The 21,738-nt window shown below is 34.8% G+C and overlaps 1 protein-coding gene across 3 annotated transcripts in view; it reads right to left on the reverse strand.

Annotated features, from left to right (window-relative positions):
- LOC121874336 (dedicator of cytokinesis protein 9-like) overlaps window positions 1-21,738 on the reverse strand; it is a 74,838-nt gene that overhangs the window by 45,029 nt on the left and 8,071 nt on the right. For 2 of the 3 annotated variants that reach the window (XM_042378459.1, XM_042378458.1), the window contains exons 7-19: window positions 20,538-20,640; window positions 19,632-19,794; window positions 17,349-17,506; window positions 13,665-13,820; window positions 12,808-13,020; window positions 11,131-11,294; window positions 10,896-10,961; window positions 7,150-7,388; window positions 5,733-6,322; window positions 4,593-4,814; window positions 2,666-2,848; window positions 397-588; window positions 77-223 (exon numbers count right to left, since the gene is read on the reverse strand). In XM_042378459.1, the coding sequence (XP_042234393.1) occupies window positions 77-223; window positions 397-588; window positions 2,666-2,848; window positions 4,593-4,814; window positions 5,733-6,322; window positions 7,150-7,388; window positions 10,896-10,961; window positions 11,131-11,294; window positions 12,808-13,020; window positions 13,665-13,820; window positions 17,349-17,506; window positions 19,632-19,794; window positions 20,538-20,640 (2,596 nt within the window). The remainder of the gene's footprint in view (window positions 1-76; window positions 224-396; window positions 589-2,665; window positions 2,849-4,592; window positions 4,815-5,732; window positions 6,323-7,149; window positions 7,389-10,895; window positions 10,962-11,130; window positions 11,295-12,807; window positions 13,021-13,664; window positions 13,821-17,348; window positions 17,507-19,631; window positions 19,795-20,537; window positions 20,641-21,738) is intronic. The other variant, XM_042378460.1, reaches the window with a different exon arrangement.

Raw genomic sequence — 21,738 nt, forward strand, 5'->3', positions numbered from 1 at the left:
AAATATCATGATCAAGATAATGATAATTCCTTTACCTCCATAAAGAATACAGTACAGTATATACTTTAGTACATACCTTGAGAAAGTGGGCCAGAGCAATGTTAGCAGCTCTTGCTTCCACGGGGCTTTCTTTATAACGTTGAATGATATGAGTGGACACAAGTTCAACAACAGACCGAACTTCTGTCTGATACTCTTCACTAAATCTCTCATTGCGAACCATCTGAAAAGAGTTTATAATTAAAGTTAATGGAAATACAAAATTCTAAATGCAGATAAGGACTGTACCGAATATACAGGCAAAAATAAGTTAGCTGAAACAACAATGAAATGTAAAGGTGATGTCTGCCAAATTACATGCTAGTAAATTGACATTGATTACATCTGTTTACCAACCTTGATCCGTGCAGTAGTTAGCAGATGCAGGGCCATAGAACGAGCAATGAATGCAAAGAAAAACTGACTGTGTCGAAGAATCTTATTAGTAATGAGTTGATCCATGCTGGAGGGCTGGAGGAGTTCTGCGAGAGACTGGCACAATTCTTCATGGATTGTCTTACGACCATGGCACGAGATACTCATGACATACTAAGAATAGATGAGAAAAACATATTCATATAATTAACTAATAAATTATTGTAATTTATGGTTGAATTTTGTTAAAAAATGAATCATTTACTCTTCTAATAGAAGGTAGCTAGAGGAATATCTTGAGTGTGACATTTTTTCAGTAGACTTTAGTTAACAAATACCTTAACCCTTTGGCTGTGGGAAGTTACCCTAAACTGATTAAAATCGTCTGGCAGTGGCCAGAATAAAATAGTAAGTGCGGGAATTGCAGTGAAAGGGTTAACCAAGATAGGTTTTAACCCTTTGGCTGTGGGAGGTTACCCTAAGCTGAATAAAATCGTCTGGCGGTGGCCAGAATAAAATGGTAAGTGCGGGAATTGCAGCGAAAGGGTTAACCAAGATAGGTTTTAACCCTTTGGCTGTGGGAGGTTACCCTAAGCTGAATAAATCGTCTGGCGGTGGCCAGAATAAAATGGTAAGTGCGGGAATTGCAGCGAAAGGGTTAACCAAGATAGGTTTTAACCCTTTGGCTGTGGGAGGTTACCCTAAGCTGAATAAAATCGTCTGGCGGTGGCCAGAATAAAATGGTAAGTGCGGGAATTGCAGCAAAACGTTTAAGACCTTAACCCCTTCACTATGGGGATGTCACTTTCAGTATCTTATTTGGCTGACACTAGATGATCTTATTTAGCTCAGAGGCGACACCGTACACATGGGGTTACAATACTGAACACTCAATTATTATTGTACACCAAAAATGAATACTATTGCACACCAAAAATTTCTATAAGGAAATCCCTAATTAAAAAATACTAGGGAGCAAGTGAATTTCCTTGAGTTATGGTTTTTGGGAATAAGTATTAATCTATCAACAGTACTGAACATAATTGTTGTAATGTAAACCAATACACACACAGATGCATATGCATATGCAGTAATACTGTATAATGTAGTAGGCCCTCAATATATACAATATAAGAGTTACATTCTTGTAACCCTCATATGTCAAATTCACATAAATCAAACTTAGCAAGTTATGTTCCTGATTTTATGAACATTTCCTGTAATACAGTATCCCACAAAATATCCATTTCCAATTCTTTTCAAAAGAAACACACCCTTTTAAGGGCCTTGAATGACAAGTGAATACTATCCAATCCCATACACTACTATGCACAAACATATGGATAATAAACAAAACTGAATATTAAACTCATTAAAATCTGTCATCTATCAATGTTCCATGGAACCTGCTTCACACACTGTTCACACCTTTAACTTGTCTAAGATTTTCTTTTTTCATCCATGGTGTAGGCAGTTTACTTCTTCTTGGTCCTAGAAGCAGATACAGTAGGCTGGAAGGTTTCTTACCCAGTTCTGAAGAAAGCATTTCAGCAGCACAGGTAAATATAATCCAGTACAGTACACACACAATGCCATATAACAGACATCATGAAGTACTGATTCATCACTGAGCCAACTCTGTATGGTTATTATTACCTTTTTTCAATAAACTTTATTCTTCATTTTTGGGAGCTTAATATTCAAGATTTATACACATTATCCTTATAATTCTTTAAAATTTTAGTCTAAAAGTTGTGATACATTACACAGAAATAGCATACATCAAATTCGCATAAATCAAGGATTTACTATAATTAATACAGTACAGCAGATAGTGCAAAGCTTACCGCAATTTAACAATCTTTTATAACTGTAGAGAAAAATTTCCCAGTGAAATTAAATTACTAACTGGAAATTATGGTCTAAATTGCTTCATCATGGCATATCAAATTCACAAACATGAAAACCATAAAATCAAAGTTTCCTGTGTTTACAACATATCGCATGGACATCTCACTCTAATAAATCGATGATGGTGACAAACCTGACTAAATCTTAAGTTCTCAATGAAATCCTTTTGTGATACAGTGGCACATAGCATAATTGTAAGAATTTGTAAAGTGCCCACTCATCCCCGTGCACATACAGTACAGTACACATTACATACAACTTATGTCTTTTCTACAGAAATATTCCTCTAACCAAGTTCTTCAACATACAGAGCAGGTTCCTTTCTTTGAAATGCACTAACCTTAATGTAGGAGTGTAAAATGTCATCACGGCCTGCTTCATACATTTGATCTATGACATGAACGATCACCCTTGTAACATTTGTAGCAACATCTGGGCCACCATTAAGAAGAACTCCAAGAAGCTGATTGAGAAGAGTTGGAAGGAATGCAATAATACTGCCAACTTCTAGAGCATGTAGAGCCTGTGTGGAAAATAGCAAATATCAAAAGTGTATTTACATATGAATACTATATATATTCTAGCTAATGGAAATTAACAATAACAGAATATGGAACCAATACATGAAAAGCATATACTGTACACATTTAATTAGTGGTATACCTCAACACTTATTCAAATTATGCACAATCATTCACAGTTTCCAATTATACATTTTTCTCTCATTACTGCACTTCTACTTCTACAGTTATTTAACCCATATTTTTTTATTATTTCCCATTATCTGCATTTATACATATATTTCCCTTACTTCTACATTTATTGCTTCGCCTTACGGGTACAACTAAAGCAAAATCTCTCAATAATGGAACGCCATACATTAATCTCCCCCTTAGCCGGAATAATTGTTGCACAGGGGTTCCGGGTTTGGGAGACATTCGGTTATGTGGATAAATTTCCTCATCCCTGGAATTTTTCTGGGTACTGGTGAAAGATTTTCAAGAGTCTAAACTGTATATCTCGCATGGAGTGACTTAACTGCAGTTGGACAGAAACTGAGCTGTATTTATATACACATATATCACTGTACACGCACAATATATTGTAAATAAACAAAATAAACTACTGTAAACACTATAATGTACTCAGCAGCAGCTGTTGTCTTCTTGAGTTTGCAACGCAGGTAGACCAAATGGTGATATAATAATCCAGGATGGCTTGCCTTTGTCCTGTACCATCTCCAGTAGCAAGTGTTGTTAACTGTCACTTTCCTCTCCCTCCATGAAGAAGGGATTGTACATGCATTGTATACTGTACATACACACCACTACACACTAGCCTACAGTAGACATTATACTGTCCACTCTGCTATGGACAGTACTGTACATATGGTACTTCACACTTACTGAATATACAGTACAGTATACGTAACTGTAATCACTTTTTACATCTCAACACTGCGTTAACGGTATTCTTTGTGGATTTTATCCTGGTACATTAATGTACTGTATAGTACAGCACTGCACAACACACATCGTATGCAAAAACAGCAGTGAGCAAGCAAACAAGCTTGACCAATGGAAGCTGACAATGAACAAGTGTTATGATGCAAGAGTTTGAAGAGATACAGTGCAATTCCTTTTATTCGAACTCATTGGAACCAATGATGGTTCAGATACCTGGAGGTGCTTACAAGAACATATAATAGTGAACAATAGGTCAAAATTCGGTTTAGCAATAGCCTGACTCACTGGGAAAGCGAAAAAAAATGGGGATGAGGTGACCTGTGCGATGGCATGTTGCAATTGTTACATCTAATTAAAAATAAAGTTGTGGAATAATCATTACAATACTCTAATAAGGCTTAACAAAGAAAATATAATATAAAAATATAAAATAAGAAAAAGGAAGAGCATGGATATGTATGTGTGGGAAGTGAATGTGTGTGGAGGCAGTGGACTGTAGGTGTGTCGCCGACTTGCCAGCCAAGCCGCTTCATTTACTGTTATAGGTAATGAAACAAGAAAAGTTGCAGAAAAATTATTACTATACTCTAATGTGGCTTGTAAATAAACAAAAAATAATATAACACTATAAAATAAGAAAACTGAAGATCATGGGTATGTATTTGTGTGAAGTGAAAGTATGTGAGGAGGCACTGGGCTGTAACTGTGTCGCCGACTCACCAGTCACCCACCCGGCCTGCACTCCCTTGTTGGAAATAAGTAAACTTCCTAAATAAAACAAAAACTCTAAAAAACACATACCTTAAGATTCTTAAGTGTTTCCACATCCATGGGTTGGGTAGACCTTGGACTTGAGGCAGCACCAGCTCCTCCAGAGGAGCTAATCAAAGGAAGAAGGGAGGCACTGGAGTGAAAAAAGTTGTGCAGATGTTGATCTGCGCTTAAAACTGTGGAGACTAAGCGCATGGATACACGGAAGACATTCTTCTGGCTATCCACCCAACGAACTTCTGGTCCAGCAAACTAAAAACAAAAACAAAAAACAGCTTTCAATACAGTACATTGTTACTCAAGGATTAAGTACTTGGTAAAATTAAATATAATGAAGGAAGACAAAAGAGAAGTTTTCTGATGGATAACTTCTGAAAGATCAAATGATAGGAAATATATACTGTAAAACCGTCAATGTGTGCAAATTCTGTCTATTTTATTTATAATTTTCTTTATAATGCATCATATACCTATTGAGCCAAATTATTTAATTACAGGTATGTGACCTCCATTTTATATAATGCATGTTAGTATGGAATACAGCAAACTATATATTCTAGCATATACACTATACTGTATATATTTACGGGAAACTGGGCACAAAAGTATGATCAAACTGTGACCATCAGAAGAAAACACTGACATCCTCTGCCATTATACTAACAACTGGACAAGTAAACTGATCCTAAATTATTACATAAACATAAAAAATAGGCATAACTGTACTGTATATAGGTGCTAACTCACTTTGACGTATAAATAGAAAAACATTAAAAGTCGTCATTCAGTTGGGGTGATTCATTCATGAAAAATAATACCTATTATCTCGAGGAGAAACCAGATGTCTCCATCAGCCACAAATTTCTCACTTCCTATGATGCCAACTGTACCTCGGCTCTAATAAGACCTGCTCAGCGTGCAACTTTTCTAATCACCCTTTTTATAAGGGCGATGCTAGTGACACAGTGGGATGAGTGATCATAATTCCAGCCCACAGCTATCAAAAGGAGATGGTGTAATGGCCAATATCACAAACTTGGATAATACTGTAACAAGAATTGCATGGAGGAGGGCATCAAGCGAGACTTTTTAATTAAAATAGTAATGAAAGAGATGACTTCAGTAAACAATGACCAAACAAAAAGCAGCAAAAAGTATATTACAACTCACCCCTTTTCCAAGTCCAAGAGGTTCAATGGAGAGGTATTTAGCTGGCAAGTGAGCTGCTACAGGGAGGATCTGTTCTTCAGTAACAATTCTACCTTTCATGGTGAGAGGCAACCATGAATAACCAACCACAGTCTCAACTGGCACATCTCTCTTCCCTGCTTTGGCTGCTTCAATTGCCACATGTGAAAAGGTAAAGAGAAGATGATGTTGCGAAGTTAGGTTGTGAGGTAATAAGATCTTCACTTCATCGCCCCACTCTGGCCATGTGTTGTGATGTAAGACAATTGTGGATATCTGAGTTGTTAGAGTTCCTGACCCTGGACGGCCATAGAGATGGCGGAGAGGAGTGGCACCTTCAGCATCTGAGTCCCGAAGTTCAACAGTACAAACCAAATTTCTGGCTCGACTGAAGCTTTTCTGATTCTCATAATTCAGGTAATGTGGATACACATAAAGATGATTGAAATAGCTCACATAAGGGTGAATATCATCAATGTGACTACTTGGGAATTCCTGTACCTCCACTGTTGGTTCATGAGTAGGAGGGTTTGGGAACGGTTTGACTGGCTCCAGGGCAGGTGTCAGGGAATCTGAAATAATGTTAAATACTGATAATATATATATATATATATATATATATATATATATATATATATATATATATATATATATATATATATATATATATATATATATATATATATATATATATATATATATATATATATATATATATATATATATATATATATATATATATATATATATATATATATATATATATATATATATATATATATATATATATATATATATATATATATATATATATATATATATATATATGCTGATAACCACAAGGAAAGAAGAAAACACGAAGTTCCCAAGCGTTTTCATGTAATTCACCATTGTGGACCTGGTCTCACCCTCCTCTGTATATATACACCTTGTTTTGTACTCCTTTTTAGTCTGTACTCACCCCTGAAGATGTGAATTACACGAACGCGCTTGGGAACTTCGTGTTTTCTTCTTTCCCTTGTGGTTATCAGCATATATATATATATATATATATATATATATATATATATATATATATATATATATATATATATATATATATATATATATATATATATATATATATATATATATATATATATATATATATATATATATATATATATATATATATATATATATATAATTTACAAGAAAACAACCAGACACTTATTAGGTAAAGTATATATATATATATATATATATATATATATATATATATATATATATATATATATATATATATATATATATATATATATATATATATATATATATATATATATATATATATATATATATATATATATATATATATATATATATATATAATTTTACAAGAAAACAACCAGACACTTACTAGGTAAAGTAACTTCCATTGGTAAGATCTGGACACTGACATTCCCTGGTATGATTGCCAATTTATTCATCTTTTCTGGCCTCCGGAAATCAGTCAACATCTTTATGAACTCCACCTCACTTAGTCTTTTTTCTTCACATCGGTAAATTGGAGAAAAATCAGAATCTTTGTCAAGGTTCCCAGAATTTTTAAATACTGGCCGAGCACACCATCCAAAGGGCATTCTGAATTCACCAAGCCTGTGTGAGACATGTTAACAAATAATTACTGTACAGTTTAATTATGTCACATAGCAATAATGAAAGAATGATTTATGTAATTACTAGTTATATTGAAAGTTACAGGGGCAGATCCAGGAATATCAAAACGGGGGGGAGGGGGTGTTCCAAGAAGTTGTGAGTAGGGGAAACAGGGTGAGCACAGCATGGTCATTTTGAAGCAATGTGCACTTGATGTCAAGAGATATTCTGAGGTCAATAGTAATTATTTTTACTGTACAAAATTGCCGAGTACAATACAGTAATATCTCCGTTAGCCGAAATCCCTCACATCCGGAATTCTCCGATAGCCAGAATTGAAATTTTTTCGGAAAATCGTTCCCAAAGCCAGTCCCCACCACCATCACTACCTTACCCCAAATCAAAATCACCATCAGTACCATCATTACTATCATCACTCTTCATGTCATCTACCCATATATTTGTTTACAAGAATGAGGTTCAGTGAACAGTACCTACTGTGTCCGAAACATAGTCATTTACTGATATTAACCTTACCATAATTATTTATTCTTTGTCTTTTACTAAAAAAAGAGATATATGCTTCTGTTATTGAGGTCTAGGCAGCTACAAGTTATACTTTACTTTATCCTCTTCACCACTTGGGCAGTCAGGCACGTCTTTGTTATGCACTGTTGGCAAGTACTGAGCATGTACTGGCTCCATAATGTGTCTGTACCTGCAGTGTTGGTTAAGTCTGGTCTTGAATGAGCTCTCACATGCAGTTACTAACATTCTAATATGTAACTAGAACATTAAATAATGTTATCAAGCCACTATAAATGTTTTTCAAATTCAGATACTGCATATGAAAAAAAAAATTGAAGTGTGTGTGTGGTAACAACGGTACACATTCAGTTAATGGAAATATACACTGATGTGCTATGTTAATTTAACAATGTTCAGATATCAGAGGAAGTTATGACTCACACTGAGTCGATGTATATATATTAGTAAATCATGATATAAGATTTTTTTCATCTAACAATACATTGCAAATGGTAATTCCCATACTGCAATGAGGGAACAAGTCCATGAGTCAGTCCACAACATGCAGACTCCATCACAGGCGGTTCACACCAGTCAATGCTTGGGAGCACATTGCTCCCGGCACTTCACAACTTTTAATATGGCTTATCATACAATCAGGTTTCCAAAAGAATTCGCAGCATACTCCCAGGCATGACTGGCACACCCAACAGCATTTGTGAAGACATATTTCTTTTTGTTACAGCATTGCTAATGACCACCTTTTTGCTCACTGGCAGATGCCACATGTGATCCTTTTGTTATGTAGTTGTACAGTCGACCCTCGTTAATTCGGACCCCTTTAATCCGGATTTCGGATAATTCGGACAAAATCTGAACGAACTTTTTTTTTTTTAAGATTTGTAGGAATATTACCTACGCGGACCTTAAGCTAAAATGCTGGTCCACCCACTGCTGGGATAAAACACCAGCGTCTTTTTGGTCAAATGTAACATCTCCACCACTAGTGTGGGGGGGGGATGCAACTTTTAGCTTCAGACATGAAAAATATTTACCATTTACTGCCAGTAAACAATGGAAACGTAAAATATGTACCAATTAGTAATGAAAAGTTGTGCAGTTCCTTCAGCAAATGAAGCTCACCAACTTACAATAGGCTAAATTACCTTACAACGTGTTTTCAGTTGTCTATGTTGAAGTTCTTAGCACAGGCTAACTTATCATATCATATATGGTATCACAGTTCTCATTGATCTACAAAAAATACCGGTAATAAAAACCTTTTTGATATTTCACACTTAATATAATACCCGGTAATCTACTTCAACCTCCTATTGTTTACAATGACACATGACGCACCACCAGCTGTTGAGTATCAGCTACACGGTACACGTGTTTTTCGAATCGTTTTCAGTTAAAAAACTGTTACATCACATGTATATTTTACCTTAACTGTGCCTGAATGAATATATTCTCGGAAATAAATAGTAGTTTTGCTGAAACGTGATGTATTTTAATGTAAAATAGGATAAAATACATGACGAAAACAAAAGACTTTACCTAACCTTCCGATGTTCTAGAGAAGTTACTCGTTTTTTTAATAGTTTTTGGTTAAAATACTGCTATATTACAATGGTATTCTATTCATACTGTGCTTGATATAATGCATTCACGGAAATGTAATATTTTTGCTGAAATGACGTAGGTATTAGTGGAAAGTGGGATAAAATCGTGACGAAAACAATGACTTTCGCTTTCTTTCGTTCAAAAGATGTTACCGTAATCACTTTTCGATTGGTTTTCAGTTAAAAAACTGTTGTATTACATTAATATCCTATCCAAATTGACTTGAATAAATACTACGATACCATATTTCTGAATATTTTCTTTAAAATCCATCCAAATCATTTTCCTTGTCATCGTCTGCAGCAACAAACAGCTTCTCCCAGTCCTCTCCTTGAACAGGGCTAGAGGGTACGTGTTTTCCGAATCGTTTTCAGTTAAAAAACTGTTACATCACACGTATATTTTACCTAAACTGCGCCTGAATGAATATATTCTTGGAAATAAATAGTAGTTTTGCTGAAACGTGATGTATTTCAATGTAAAATAGGATAAAATACATGACGAAAACAAAACACTTTACCTAAGCTTCCGATGTTCTTGAGATGTTATTCGTTTTTTTTGTAATTTTCGGTTAAAATACTGTTATATTACAATGGTATTCTATTCATACTGTGCTTGATATAATACATTCACGGAAATGTAATATTTTTGCTGAAATTACGTACGTATTACAGTGTAAGTGGGATAAAATCGTGACGAAAACAATGACTTTGAAATATAATGCAATATCAACCCCTAAATTGGTTAATTCGGACAATCGGCTAAAACGGACACCCTTCCCCCCCTATTAGTCCGAATTAACGAGGGTCGACTGTATACGTTTCACCCCAACTTTGTTCCCCCAATCAACTCATCTAAAATGTGCATACTGTAGGTATACAAACACTCAATACCATATATATGTACAAATATGTATCTCTTGTGTGAAGAACAATTTTGAATGTGAATATGATTTTGATCAAAATGCGATATGTGCCTAAACTACAAGAAACACCTTCGGTAATATTCCATAATGTGAGAGCAAGGACTGAGTAGGTCATTAATTTCCGATGGTCAGGACTGGCTCTGGTGTGATGGTCCTTATGACATTTTATAATCAAAGTCAAGATAAGCAGATTCAAGCATACATTTCTACACTCACCAGCAAAAACTCTTCAGACTCCTCCCTTTTAAAGTTTTCTTCATTCCAAGGATTACTCACATGAAGTCCATCTTAAAATGAAAGAGGTCTGGGAACCGAACCCCCTAAATTTACTGGCTACATGGAGTTGCTTGATATTGTAAAATCATAAAACCCAAATGTCATACATTTTTTCACCAAATTAAGTAAATCCACTGAGACTGAATTCTTACCTAGTAGAAACTAAATTTGTAATGGACAGAGAGACAGCATCACTGCTCAATCCCCCACAACTGTGCCTAGTGGCAATAAAGAAGAGAGTATGTGCCTATAAAAAGAGCATTGGCCATATGCCTAGCATGAAAACAATAAATACTTATCACACTATGACATATTGTATTAGATCTTATTCTGGGGGGAATTTAATTCAAAATCAATGTTTACAGTAACATTTGCATTATCTCACACCTGTAGCAGCAAGTTTTTATCATTTTTTGTAGTTTCTGGATACCTTTGGAGTCCATACTCTTGAGATATGGCTCCACAGTCTGACTGATGGAACCCTGAAGAACTTTTTCAATCTGGATTACAAGGAAGACATCACTATGAGGCCTTGTCACACTCATCACAGCCTGTAGTCAGGAACAAGCACATTATTGCAAAGAACAATCAATCTATAGCATTCTTTACAGCTGACATCATATTAAACCTATTCTACCATGCACAACAGATTTCTCACATCTTCATTCCCTCATCACTATTCTCTTAGATCTTAGAATAATAGAAAATATAGTTTAACAGATAATTGACGAAAAATTCGGAACAATCATTATCCATCTACTATAACACATTATTTACTACAGGTCCACAATCCCTTATCCGCAATTCCGAAACCCGAAAAGTTCTGAAAACATAATTTTTTTTCGTGGAGCATCACTCGTGTGCACGACATACCCAGAGTGACGCCAAACATGACCAGACGTGGCCGAAGCTTGACCCATGCAGTGTGAGGCATCAGTTGTGTCTCAGCAAAATATAACTTGCATTGCTAGAATAATTGCAAGACAGCGAATAATTTTAATATCGACATCATATATTTTGCACGAGCTAAACATTTTAGTCCTTTAGTGTAGTACATTAAACTACAAGTTTTTCAACTTGTATTTTTGGGTAGATATACTTAACTTTCTTCATTTATTTTTACTCATTTACATGCACACACCACCCTAAATACATATTGTGAAAAAAAGTAACAAGAATAATTGTCCTAAGGGCAAACCTGTACTGTACTCAAATGTACTAAATCATTACAAGAATTCCAGCAATGTAAGTTATATATTCTGTCAAGTCAATTCATTGACATTTTATCAGCGAAAAACTTAAACTCCCTCTATATGACTGATAACGACGCACTGGGTAATCTTCCCGCCAGCTGGTCAATACGTCACCTCATCCCCCCTTCCTCCCCCTTGCCTGGCTGTCAACACCTCACCTCCTCCTTCCCAGGGGTGAAGGTAGTTTTAGGCTTAAAGTTTCTATCATATAAAATGTCACAGACTAAACTTTGCAGAATAAAACTTGCATTGCTCGAATCCTTGCAAGATAGCAAATAATTTGAATGTAGACATTACACACCTCAAATTAAGTGTTAAAATATTTTATTGTTCTTTATTTTTTATTGTACAGTATACTGTACAGTACTGCATTTTGTTTATATTTAATGTTTTGTTAATTCTATTACCGGTATACAGTACTTTGTATGTATTTTTTTATTTATATTCATAAGGTTTGTTGCAGAAATATTAATGCGTTTGCTTATGGGGTGCTGCCACAGACCCCTCTAGGGTGTTACCATAATATACGTACAGTATATGTACCGTACTACAGTTCTGAAATCTGAAAAAATTATGAATTCCTAAACACATCTGGCCCCAAGGGTTTCGGATAAGGGATGGTGGACCTGTACCATAATTTTGTTAAATACACAGGGAATAAAATACCTTATTTAATGGATGCTAGGCTTTGAAAGGCTATATTTATACAGTGCAGTACTAAATTCAATTTCTGAAGAGAAATACACATAAAAATTTTCATCCAATTGTGAACTTGATAATTAAAACTGACTTCCTTTAATATAAGTATTACCTGTTTAGGGTGTGCAATCCACTCCTCAGGAACTCCAGCAAGGGAAAGTGGTAGTGATGTTCCTGAGTTATCTTTCGGATCATCAGATTTTTTCTTTGTCTTGGATATCAGACTCCGAATCATAGGGTTATTAAGGTCGAAGTGGAAGTCTTCAGAAATCTTACAGCCTTGTGTAACATCATAGAGAGAGGCATAGGTCATATATGGTTCCAGCTGCGGATAAGCAATATATAAAAATACATGAAACAAATCAATCAATTTTGTAACAGCAATTAACATTTACAATCTGTTCAAACTTTTTCTCTACATAACTTTCACACAGAAAATACAGTACAGTACTGTATTTTCATATCTATAAGCCTTTCTCCACTGTGATGTAGAGCAGCTGTAATCAGGAGTAAAGAAACTCTCCTTTCCTTCACTGACATTCATTTTCTGCCTGCTGTAACAGTGGTACAGTATGTGTGTTCTATAATGGTGTTCTCCTTCAGAACAAAACCCAAAGATATCTCCTATTATAAAACTACCTCTCAAAGTAGGTTACATGATATTCGAAAGCATGAAAATATGTTGTCCGAGTCTTGCTGACAGGTACACAGAGTCTGGGCACACAAAATATTTCAACACTTGTTTAGATAAGTGGTGGGAGTATTGATAAGTCAACTGTATGTTATGTATATCTTTTCTGAATGGACAAGAAAAGTATCCTAATTATTTTTTTCATTCACCATATACTGTACTGCATTACCTGAGCTATTTCTTACATCTTAAGCTGTGCATCACAAAAAGAATCGCTCCAAGTGCGAAGTTACTACATTTTAACTTTACCAACCTGAAATTCTGCTGATAATACTCACCTGAGACAATGGACCATCACCAGAGTCCAGTGGGGCCTGAAGTTTAAACTTAATGGTCTCAAAAAGAACTCGAAAACGAGTTCCAAACTTTTCCTCATAAGGCCATATCAGGCTTTCATCCCTGAGTTCCACGCTGCCATTCTCACTCTCAGAACGCTGTCAACAAAAAAGAATATCTCATCAAACTAGTTTCAACAAAGAGAGAGCAGCCACATCTCAGGAAAATCTTCTACAATTTCAAATTTATATACCCTATACCTGTATGTTGTACAGTATTTCCTCTATCATTCCTATCAGTTAGTCTAATAAAAAAAAAAATCTTAATAACAAGATACTTAAAAACACAATGCACTGTATACAGCATACATCATGTAGATGCAAGCACACCAAAAATTATGTAAGGTAAATTTATGTAATTCCACTAATGGCCAATATTCCCTTTACCACATTCTATACTGAAGTACTACAGTATATAGTATTAATATATTTTGTAAATTGCTACAATATATTCAATACAAAAGAACCAGATACAGTATAGTACAGCAATAATATATTGAAATATAAATCAACACATTACAGTAAACCATCACCAACTCAGACCCTTGCTATTCTTGGGCAGGGAGCCATCTCAGACACTTTTCCGTCCATCTCGGTCAATATCCAAAATGGACGGATGAGCACAGCCACCTGCTCGGACAACCACAAGTGTCCCCAAAGGTTCTAGACGCTTCCCAAGATTCTTGAAAGTTCCGGAGTCCCAACATACAGTATGTACGTACGTACATGGTGTGGATGGCCTCCCAGGTTGTGTAATGTGAGATGAAGTGGATGTGTAGTGAATATGATGAAGATATGTAGTGAAGATTATATGTAGAGTATGATTTTTCACCCACCAAGTCATGCCAAGCTGCCTGTAGTGCCTGCCAATCACCAGGTATGACATCATGGGCACTTTTATCTGATAGACTGAGACATGTGGCATGCCCAACACAAAGACGAGTGTGGCCTTTTTAAAATCAGTCTAGGTTGGTTTGTGAGTCAGCGAACATGGCAGGTCTTAGTGGCAGTTGGCTTATCAATAATTAGTAAATGCATTGTGAATCATGCACTCATATTTGATTAGCTTGGAGTGTAGGTCGTTTTGAAGTGTAATTTTCAGTCTATAAAAACTTTAAATAAATGCAGGAACCATTAAGCAGAGTTCCCAAGCAATCCTCCCCTGTACTGAGTAGAACATCATCATCAATATCTTTATGTTATGGATTGATACAGTGATGTGATAGTTGTATTGTTACACAACTATCACATATTTCCCCCAGTGTCTACATTATGGCATGATATTCATATTCCACAGTTTATTATCATCTTATTCATTTCTCCCATCTCTTCTCCCTACCTACCCTTAGTGTGAGGGTTGGCCACAAGGGAGGACTAACCACTTTCCTCTCACATTCCTCACTCACTTTCCCCTCTCTCTGTCTAGTATAAAGAACAAAGAAAGGAAGAGGATTAAGAGTATGAAAAAGGAATTAAAGAATAAATCAGAGAAATAAATAATAAATAGAATATAAAAGGGACAAATAAACCTGAATTTTTTACAATGCAATTTCACCACAATTCCCATATTATTTAGGTTCATTTGGTATGCTGTACCAGGTTAATAAAACATTATCTTATAGTAATAAATTTCCACAAAAACAAATACCAAACTACTTTTTGCACAATATCTACGTGTTACCGTGTTTTTTTATGTATTATGTACAATATTTAGTGTTTATATAATAATAATAATGATAAATAATAATTGTTTTTTTATTTCCCCAAAAGCAGCAGGTCTCCTAAAGCATTCACTAGCGCTTGAAACATTACAAAGTCAAAGACTTAAGAATAAAAAGAAACACTGTAGTACAAAAAAAAAATAGTTTTGGAACAGTTTATGGGTATTTCTTGGACTCGACCCAAACTAATAATTTTCATTTAAATCCATTAAACTATGATTCGCGATTTCATAATTCTCGATGTCTTCCGGTACCTAACCTGCGAATTATCAAGACTCCACTGTACTTTAGATAACTACGGTACTTAGAATTCTTTTGTAAAACCACTAGAAATATAGATACATTCATAGTAAATAATAAACAAGGCTTGGGACATCAATGCCTTAGACACTGGCAAGCTGACTACTGGTCACTTAAACTCCTGACCTAAATATAGGTTTTACTTCATTTTAGCTCCACAGATTTACACGTATTAAGATAACCACTATAGCTGCACCTGTGAAATGTAAAGGAAATCCTTTTTCCATTTAATCCTGCATACGTGTATATACTCATTAATACCTGTACTGCAAATCTTAGCTTAGCACAACCCAAGCAGAAGCTGATGAGTTAACATTAGGTCAATTTCAGTTAATAAGAAATACTGTACATAAAATGAAGGACTGTCCAGGTATGAAAACAATAAATAACAATTTAGATAAGATTAATAAATATGGGTATATTATAATTAATAGTAGTAGGATATGAAAAACATGTTGCAATACATAACTTTAATATTGAAAGAGTTTACCCATTACCTCTCTTGCACTATTTATGAAAAAGGTTTAGTGTTGTGTCAATCTGTATGCAATCCTGCATGATAATATAAAAAGATGATTGAAAACTAATAATTTAATGGTGATTACAGGAAGAAAAAAAGATAAATATAATGTTGCTTGGATCTGGGTTAGTGTGAGCATTGAGTATAGTATATATATATGGCTGCTGCAACTCTTTATTATAAATTTTTATTCTTTACATTCACAATGTTTTCTGATAGTGATTTGCAGCCCAGTTCTGTCAAACTAATCTTGTTAGAGACAGAAATGTGTGAAACTGTAGAAAAAGGTGAAAAGAATACAGTTTTGTGTATCATAATATGGTAGATCCCTTTTTAAAAAATTTATGCACTCTTTCTCAAATACAAATTTATCCACTTACCACTCTCATACCGAACACCTAAAATCATTATTATCATCATCGAAAATAATTAAAAAATCACTTTACTCTCTATAGATTATCATTACAGCTAGACCCCGACTTACGACTACTTTGACTTCGACCGTCGGGACTTACGACCGCCGCAGTTGTGACCATTTTTTTTTTCTTCTTCAAATGACGCACGCATTTTCTATACCGAAATGTTTCCAGTTAATGTAGTCTTCATGTATAATTAGAAAATTATGGGGGCCCCATGTGCATTCAGCTGACTACATTAAAGGTAAGTGCTCAGTCACACTGTATCCATTCCTCATTATTTATTACTTTCACTGTACTGTATTTCATTGTAGATTTTTTATTTAAAAAAAATAAATAAATAAATAAATTATTATTTTTTATCTATGTCGGACTTACGACCATTCGGACTTACGACCTGGATTTGGGTCCCTAACCCCGTCGTAAGTCGGGGTCTAGCTGTATTATTAATCTTAATTACAGGTACAGTGTTTATTATAATAATTGTTCTTGAACATTTACCCTTCCCTCTGTCAGGTTGTCATACCAGAACCCCAACACCACTTTTCCAATTGAGCTAAGGTTTCTCCCCATTTGAGGCTACAGCATTTGCAGGGATTTTCAAGAACCTAACCCCCCCATGAAAATCAATGTTCAACTGGTATAAACCATCAACTGAAATACTACTTACCGGAAGATTTGAATAACATGTAAACAACTGATGTCTTTCTTCACGCCGTGCTTGTGCAATAGAAAAATCTGTCTCATGGGCATATTTAATCAGCTGAGGATTAAGACTATGTTCTAAACCTCGTAAAGTTCCGTAGTTACTCGAGGGAGGTGTTGACCCTGCAAAAAAAAAAACATATAAATATAATAATAATAATGAGAACCTCTCATTCCCTCTTCCAAATTGTGATGTTATTATACAATGGTTTATATATCTGCCTGCATGCAAGATATGCACACACCATCACTGAAAATAGAAGGAAAAAAAATACCAGTACACGTAGGTAGTTTGCTTAAATATGGGTTAGTAAACATGATCCCAAAAAGGTGCCTTACACCACAAAACCATAAAATCTGTAACAATTCAAAATTTGTCTCAGCTTTAATAATAGCAACTATTACCACAAAAAAGCAAAATTCTTTTGGGAAAAGGGACAGGATGTTAGCTTATTTTCTGTTATCAAATATAGCTAAGGAAGAAATGGAGGATTGATCCTGAAATCCCACTGAAAACCATGGCTATTAGTGACTGGAACTAAATAATTAATTCAATCATTCCCACCATATACAGGAATATAAAAAATCCAATTTCCTGAGTTCAACAGAAGGGCTTCGAGTCGAGTCGATGGGTGAAGTAAAGTATGAAGAGATCTTGATGCTGGTGCGTAGATTGGTGGTGCGGGAACTGGAATTGAAGAATGATGGTGGAATTTGGAGGGACTTGGGGTTGGTGGATAGTGCAAGAAGAGAAGGGCTTAAGGAACTCTGTCTACCTAACCAGTGCACACTTCACACCACAGGTGATGGAGTGTTATCTTGATTCCAAGAACAACTCTCCATGTTAAGTTTCTAAATATTAAAGTGTACTGTATGAGTGATGAAAGTGTACACTATGTAGTATTAATAAGTGTCAATTTAAATTTAAATACTGTACACTGTTGTACATTAGTGGTAATTTTATTGTAATGTTATTGAAGGAAAATGCTACTGTTAACATTATAGGAATGGTGAAAAATTAATTTTAAATTAATTTTAAATTTGAAATTAGGATTTAAAATGTTATAAGAGAACAGTTTAGAAGTGCTGTTGATGTGTGTGCTGTGTAAGTGCCTCGTCATGTCACCTCACCTCCTGCCACATCACCGTACCCCCTGCCTCGTCAGCTCACCTCGCAATGTAAGTGTTACATTTATTTATTACTGCATTATTTACTTTATTTATCATTTTATGTAAATTTAAAAACTATTTGTTTGCACAGTGATTATCAATAGAATACTTTATGTGGCAGCCAAGGCATGTTAATTGAGTATGTTTGTTGGTTGGAATAATAAGGAACAATCTTCGGAACGATCCATATAAGGTACAAAAACTGAACAGAAAATGAGCAAATGATCGAACACAAAAATTTTGAACTTTTTGAATGTCAAAATATTCCGAACTCGGTTAATTCGGTAATTCGAACGACCCAAAGCCCCCATTTTCATTGAATTAATGAGGATACAGTGTCTTGCACGGAGACACTATCGCACATCCCTGGAATGATTCTGGGAGTTGGAGAAAATTTTCCTATTCTTAGAGAGTCTAAACTGTGTATCTCATCTCACATGGACAAACACTCTCCCATTATATTTAGACAGCAGGCATGAGCAAAAATAGTTAAGGCTACCGAAAACGTATACTGTATAAAATTTCCTTCACAGCACTTGTACTAATTGTGTTAAGAGATGAATTTGGTATCATAATGATTCCCCCAAAATTCTCTACAAGACTGTTTCAATAAAAGAGCCCTAAACAAAAATGTTTGTTGCAATATAATAATGGGGAATCATTTCTTTTATGAAAAAACATAAGAAATATTTATACCGGAGCATATAAAATCAGTTCTAATTAAGTTATAAACATCATGGAATCTTTGGGAACTCCCAGAAAATTTGATCCCAGGCCCCCACTGGAAAATGCACCCAATTTTCATCCCTGGAAACTCATTTTGCAGACCAAGAAAGGAGAAAAGTTTTCACAGAATTTTTCCGGCCCGATTTCCACTTAGGCTATTGGAGAGTTCCAGGGACTGGAGAGTCTGGTTAATGGAGAGTTTACTCATTTCTATATATACTGTATATATAGAAATAAAATTGCCCCATTTATTTACCTTTATGCTTCACAATTATTTGGTTTCCAATGACAACAGATACTAGCCAATGTAATACTGTACTTGCTCGAGGTTCTTCAAATCATTAGCACATACCTCTTTCTGTTCTGGACTCATCCTGAGGCTTATCAGCATGAATAACACGTGTAAGTTTGTCCATCCAGTCCTCCAAGTCAGCCTCACTTTCTGCAGACAATAGGGCAGATTTTCCACACTCAGACATCTGCAACTCAAAGCAGCATTTCCCCCGTCTTGGGTTCTGAAAATATGTCAAAATGGTGGATTGATCCTCAAACCTAATTTCATGGTTGAATCTGAACTCATGTAATGTTCAGCCAGGGTCTGTGAGTTGGAAACTTAAGAAACCATTACCATGATAGTTAGAACTTTACCTTCATTTGCAATTAAAAGAGGGAAATAGGAGCAAAAGTTATCATTTAAGGTCACCGTCCCATTGAAACCCTTTTTTTATGGATAAATTTATATGAGAATTAACACAATATTTAGGTTGATCTGACAGTGTTTCCAATAAATTTTAACAAATTAGACAGATATGTATTTTTTTTATTAATATTTTTGTGTTTTCGTTATTTTTTTGTAATCAAAATACAGCAAATACTTTTGAGGGAAATTATTTGTGCCTTTAGTAATATGAAGAACATGAACTGATGATACTTATGAATATCAGGCCAGTCGAAAAAATTAAGAGCAAGATTTTGTCTCATCCAAAGGACCAGCCATTCCAATTATTAGAGGTACGTTTATAGTATTTTTTTTTAACCCAACTGGACAGCATTTAGAGGTCAAAGAAAATTTCAGCATTTTGAGTTATGTATTTCACATAAAATTGCATCGAATTTATGGTGTGCATAACCCTGTTGAACACAGGAACAAGGGCAGCATTATGTTTTTTCCAAATATAATTTTTCCCCTATACATATAGGTGGACCACTCTAATGAATATAAAGATAGATGTACAATATATGAAACATCTATACTTACCTTAGATATCTGAGTGCAGAAATCCATTACAATAGTTCCTTTGGGGTCATGTTTTCTTTCATCTTTGTGAAACTCCAGTAGGTAAGTGCCATCAACTTCTTGCCTTAATAGAAAATTTCATCAATATATTAAATTTCTACTGCAGTAAATATTTTCTCTCAAAAGCAAGGAAAGAATTAGTGTTCTTATAATATTTTCTGATATTATTTATAAGAAATGTTATACAGTACTCTGTACAGAAAAGTATTTACAGTAATTTCTCTATTTAATGACTTAAAAAGAACACTGTATATCACTTCAGAAATTAAAATTACTCGTTTATGGCATTTCGATTGTATAATGCTCTTCTTTCTTCCAGGGGTAAATCTGGGATTTTAAACAAGTAGTTAGATTCCTTCGTTAAGTGTTGGGGAGTGAGTAAAACGGGGGATCAAGTTTTTTAAGAATAAAATTAAAAAAGCATGAATTAATTAACATAGACATTCAAAACATACTTTAAAAAAATAATAAATGAACCTGTGGATGATTTCACTCACCCATTTTTCAATGTTTATCACTGCAAATGTGACTGTCACTTGCAGCTTGAAGAGCCACAACAGTTTACTGTATGCATTGCTCACAGAAACTTTCAAAAGAACTTAAGGTGAGCTTTGTTTTTAAGTTTTTTCGTAATATGATTTTGGTTAAGTTTTCACTCAGGTGGTGGTTACAATTACCTGTACAACAATATATTCTGTTGGACTAAAGAAAGGTGCACACCTTGCAGTTTCTGCATCAGGTGTACAGGATTGAAAAATGAATGTGTTGAGAATTCTCAGTAGAAATGATGGTCCTAGCAATATCATTTTGTCTAGTAATTTTACTGAACAAAATGAAATCTTGCTATTGTAGAATTAAAGATAAGAATGAGCCTGAAGTCCCATTCTACAACTTTAATATATAACATGTATTTTACAGTTTGTGATTCCCAGGGTAGCTGTTTAGGATAATAATTCAACTTTAAAAACTCTGTACAGGAGGTCCCCGACTTACGAACGTCCGACTTACGATATAGTGGGATTTTAAACATTATTTTGTAAGCACGGTTTTCATATCACATGTGTTCCGGCTTATGAACATCCTCAGCAATGGAACCCGTTCGTAACCCTAAGACCCCCTGTACTCTTTAAATGTTTAACTTACTAAAAAATAAAAAAAAATT

The sequence above is a fragment of the Homarus americanus genome, unplaced genomic scaffold (assembly GCF_018991925.1).
Source record: "Homarus americanus isolate GMGI-L3 unplaced genomic scaffold, GMGI_Hamer_2.0 scaffold17856, whole genome shotgun sequence".
Lineage (NCBI taxonomy): Eukaryota > Metazoa > Arthropoda > Malacostraca > Decapoda > Nephropidae > Homarus > Homarus americanus.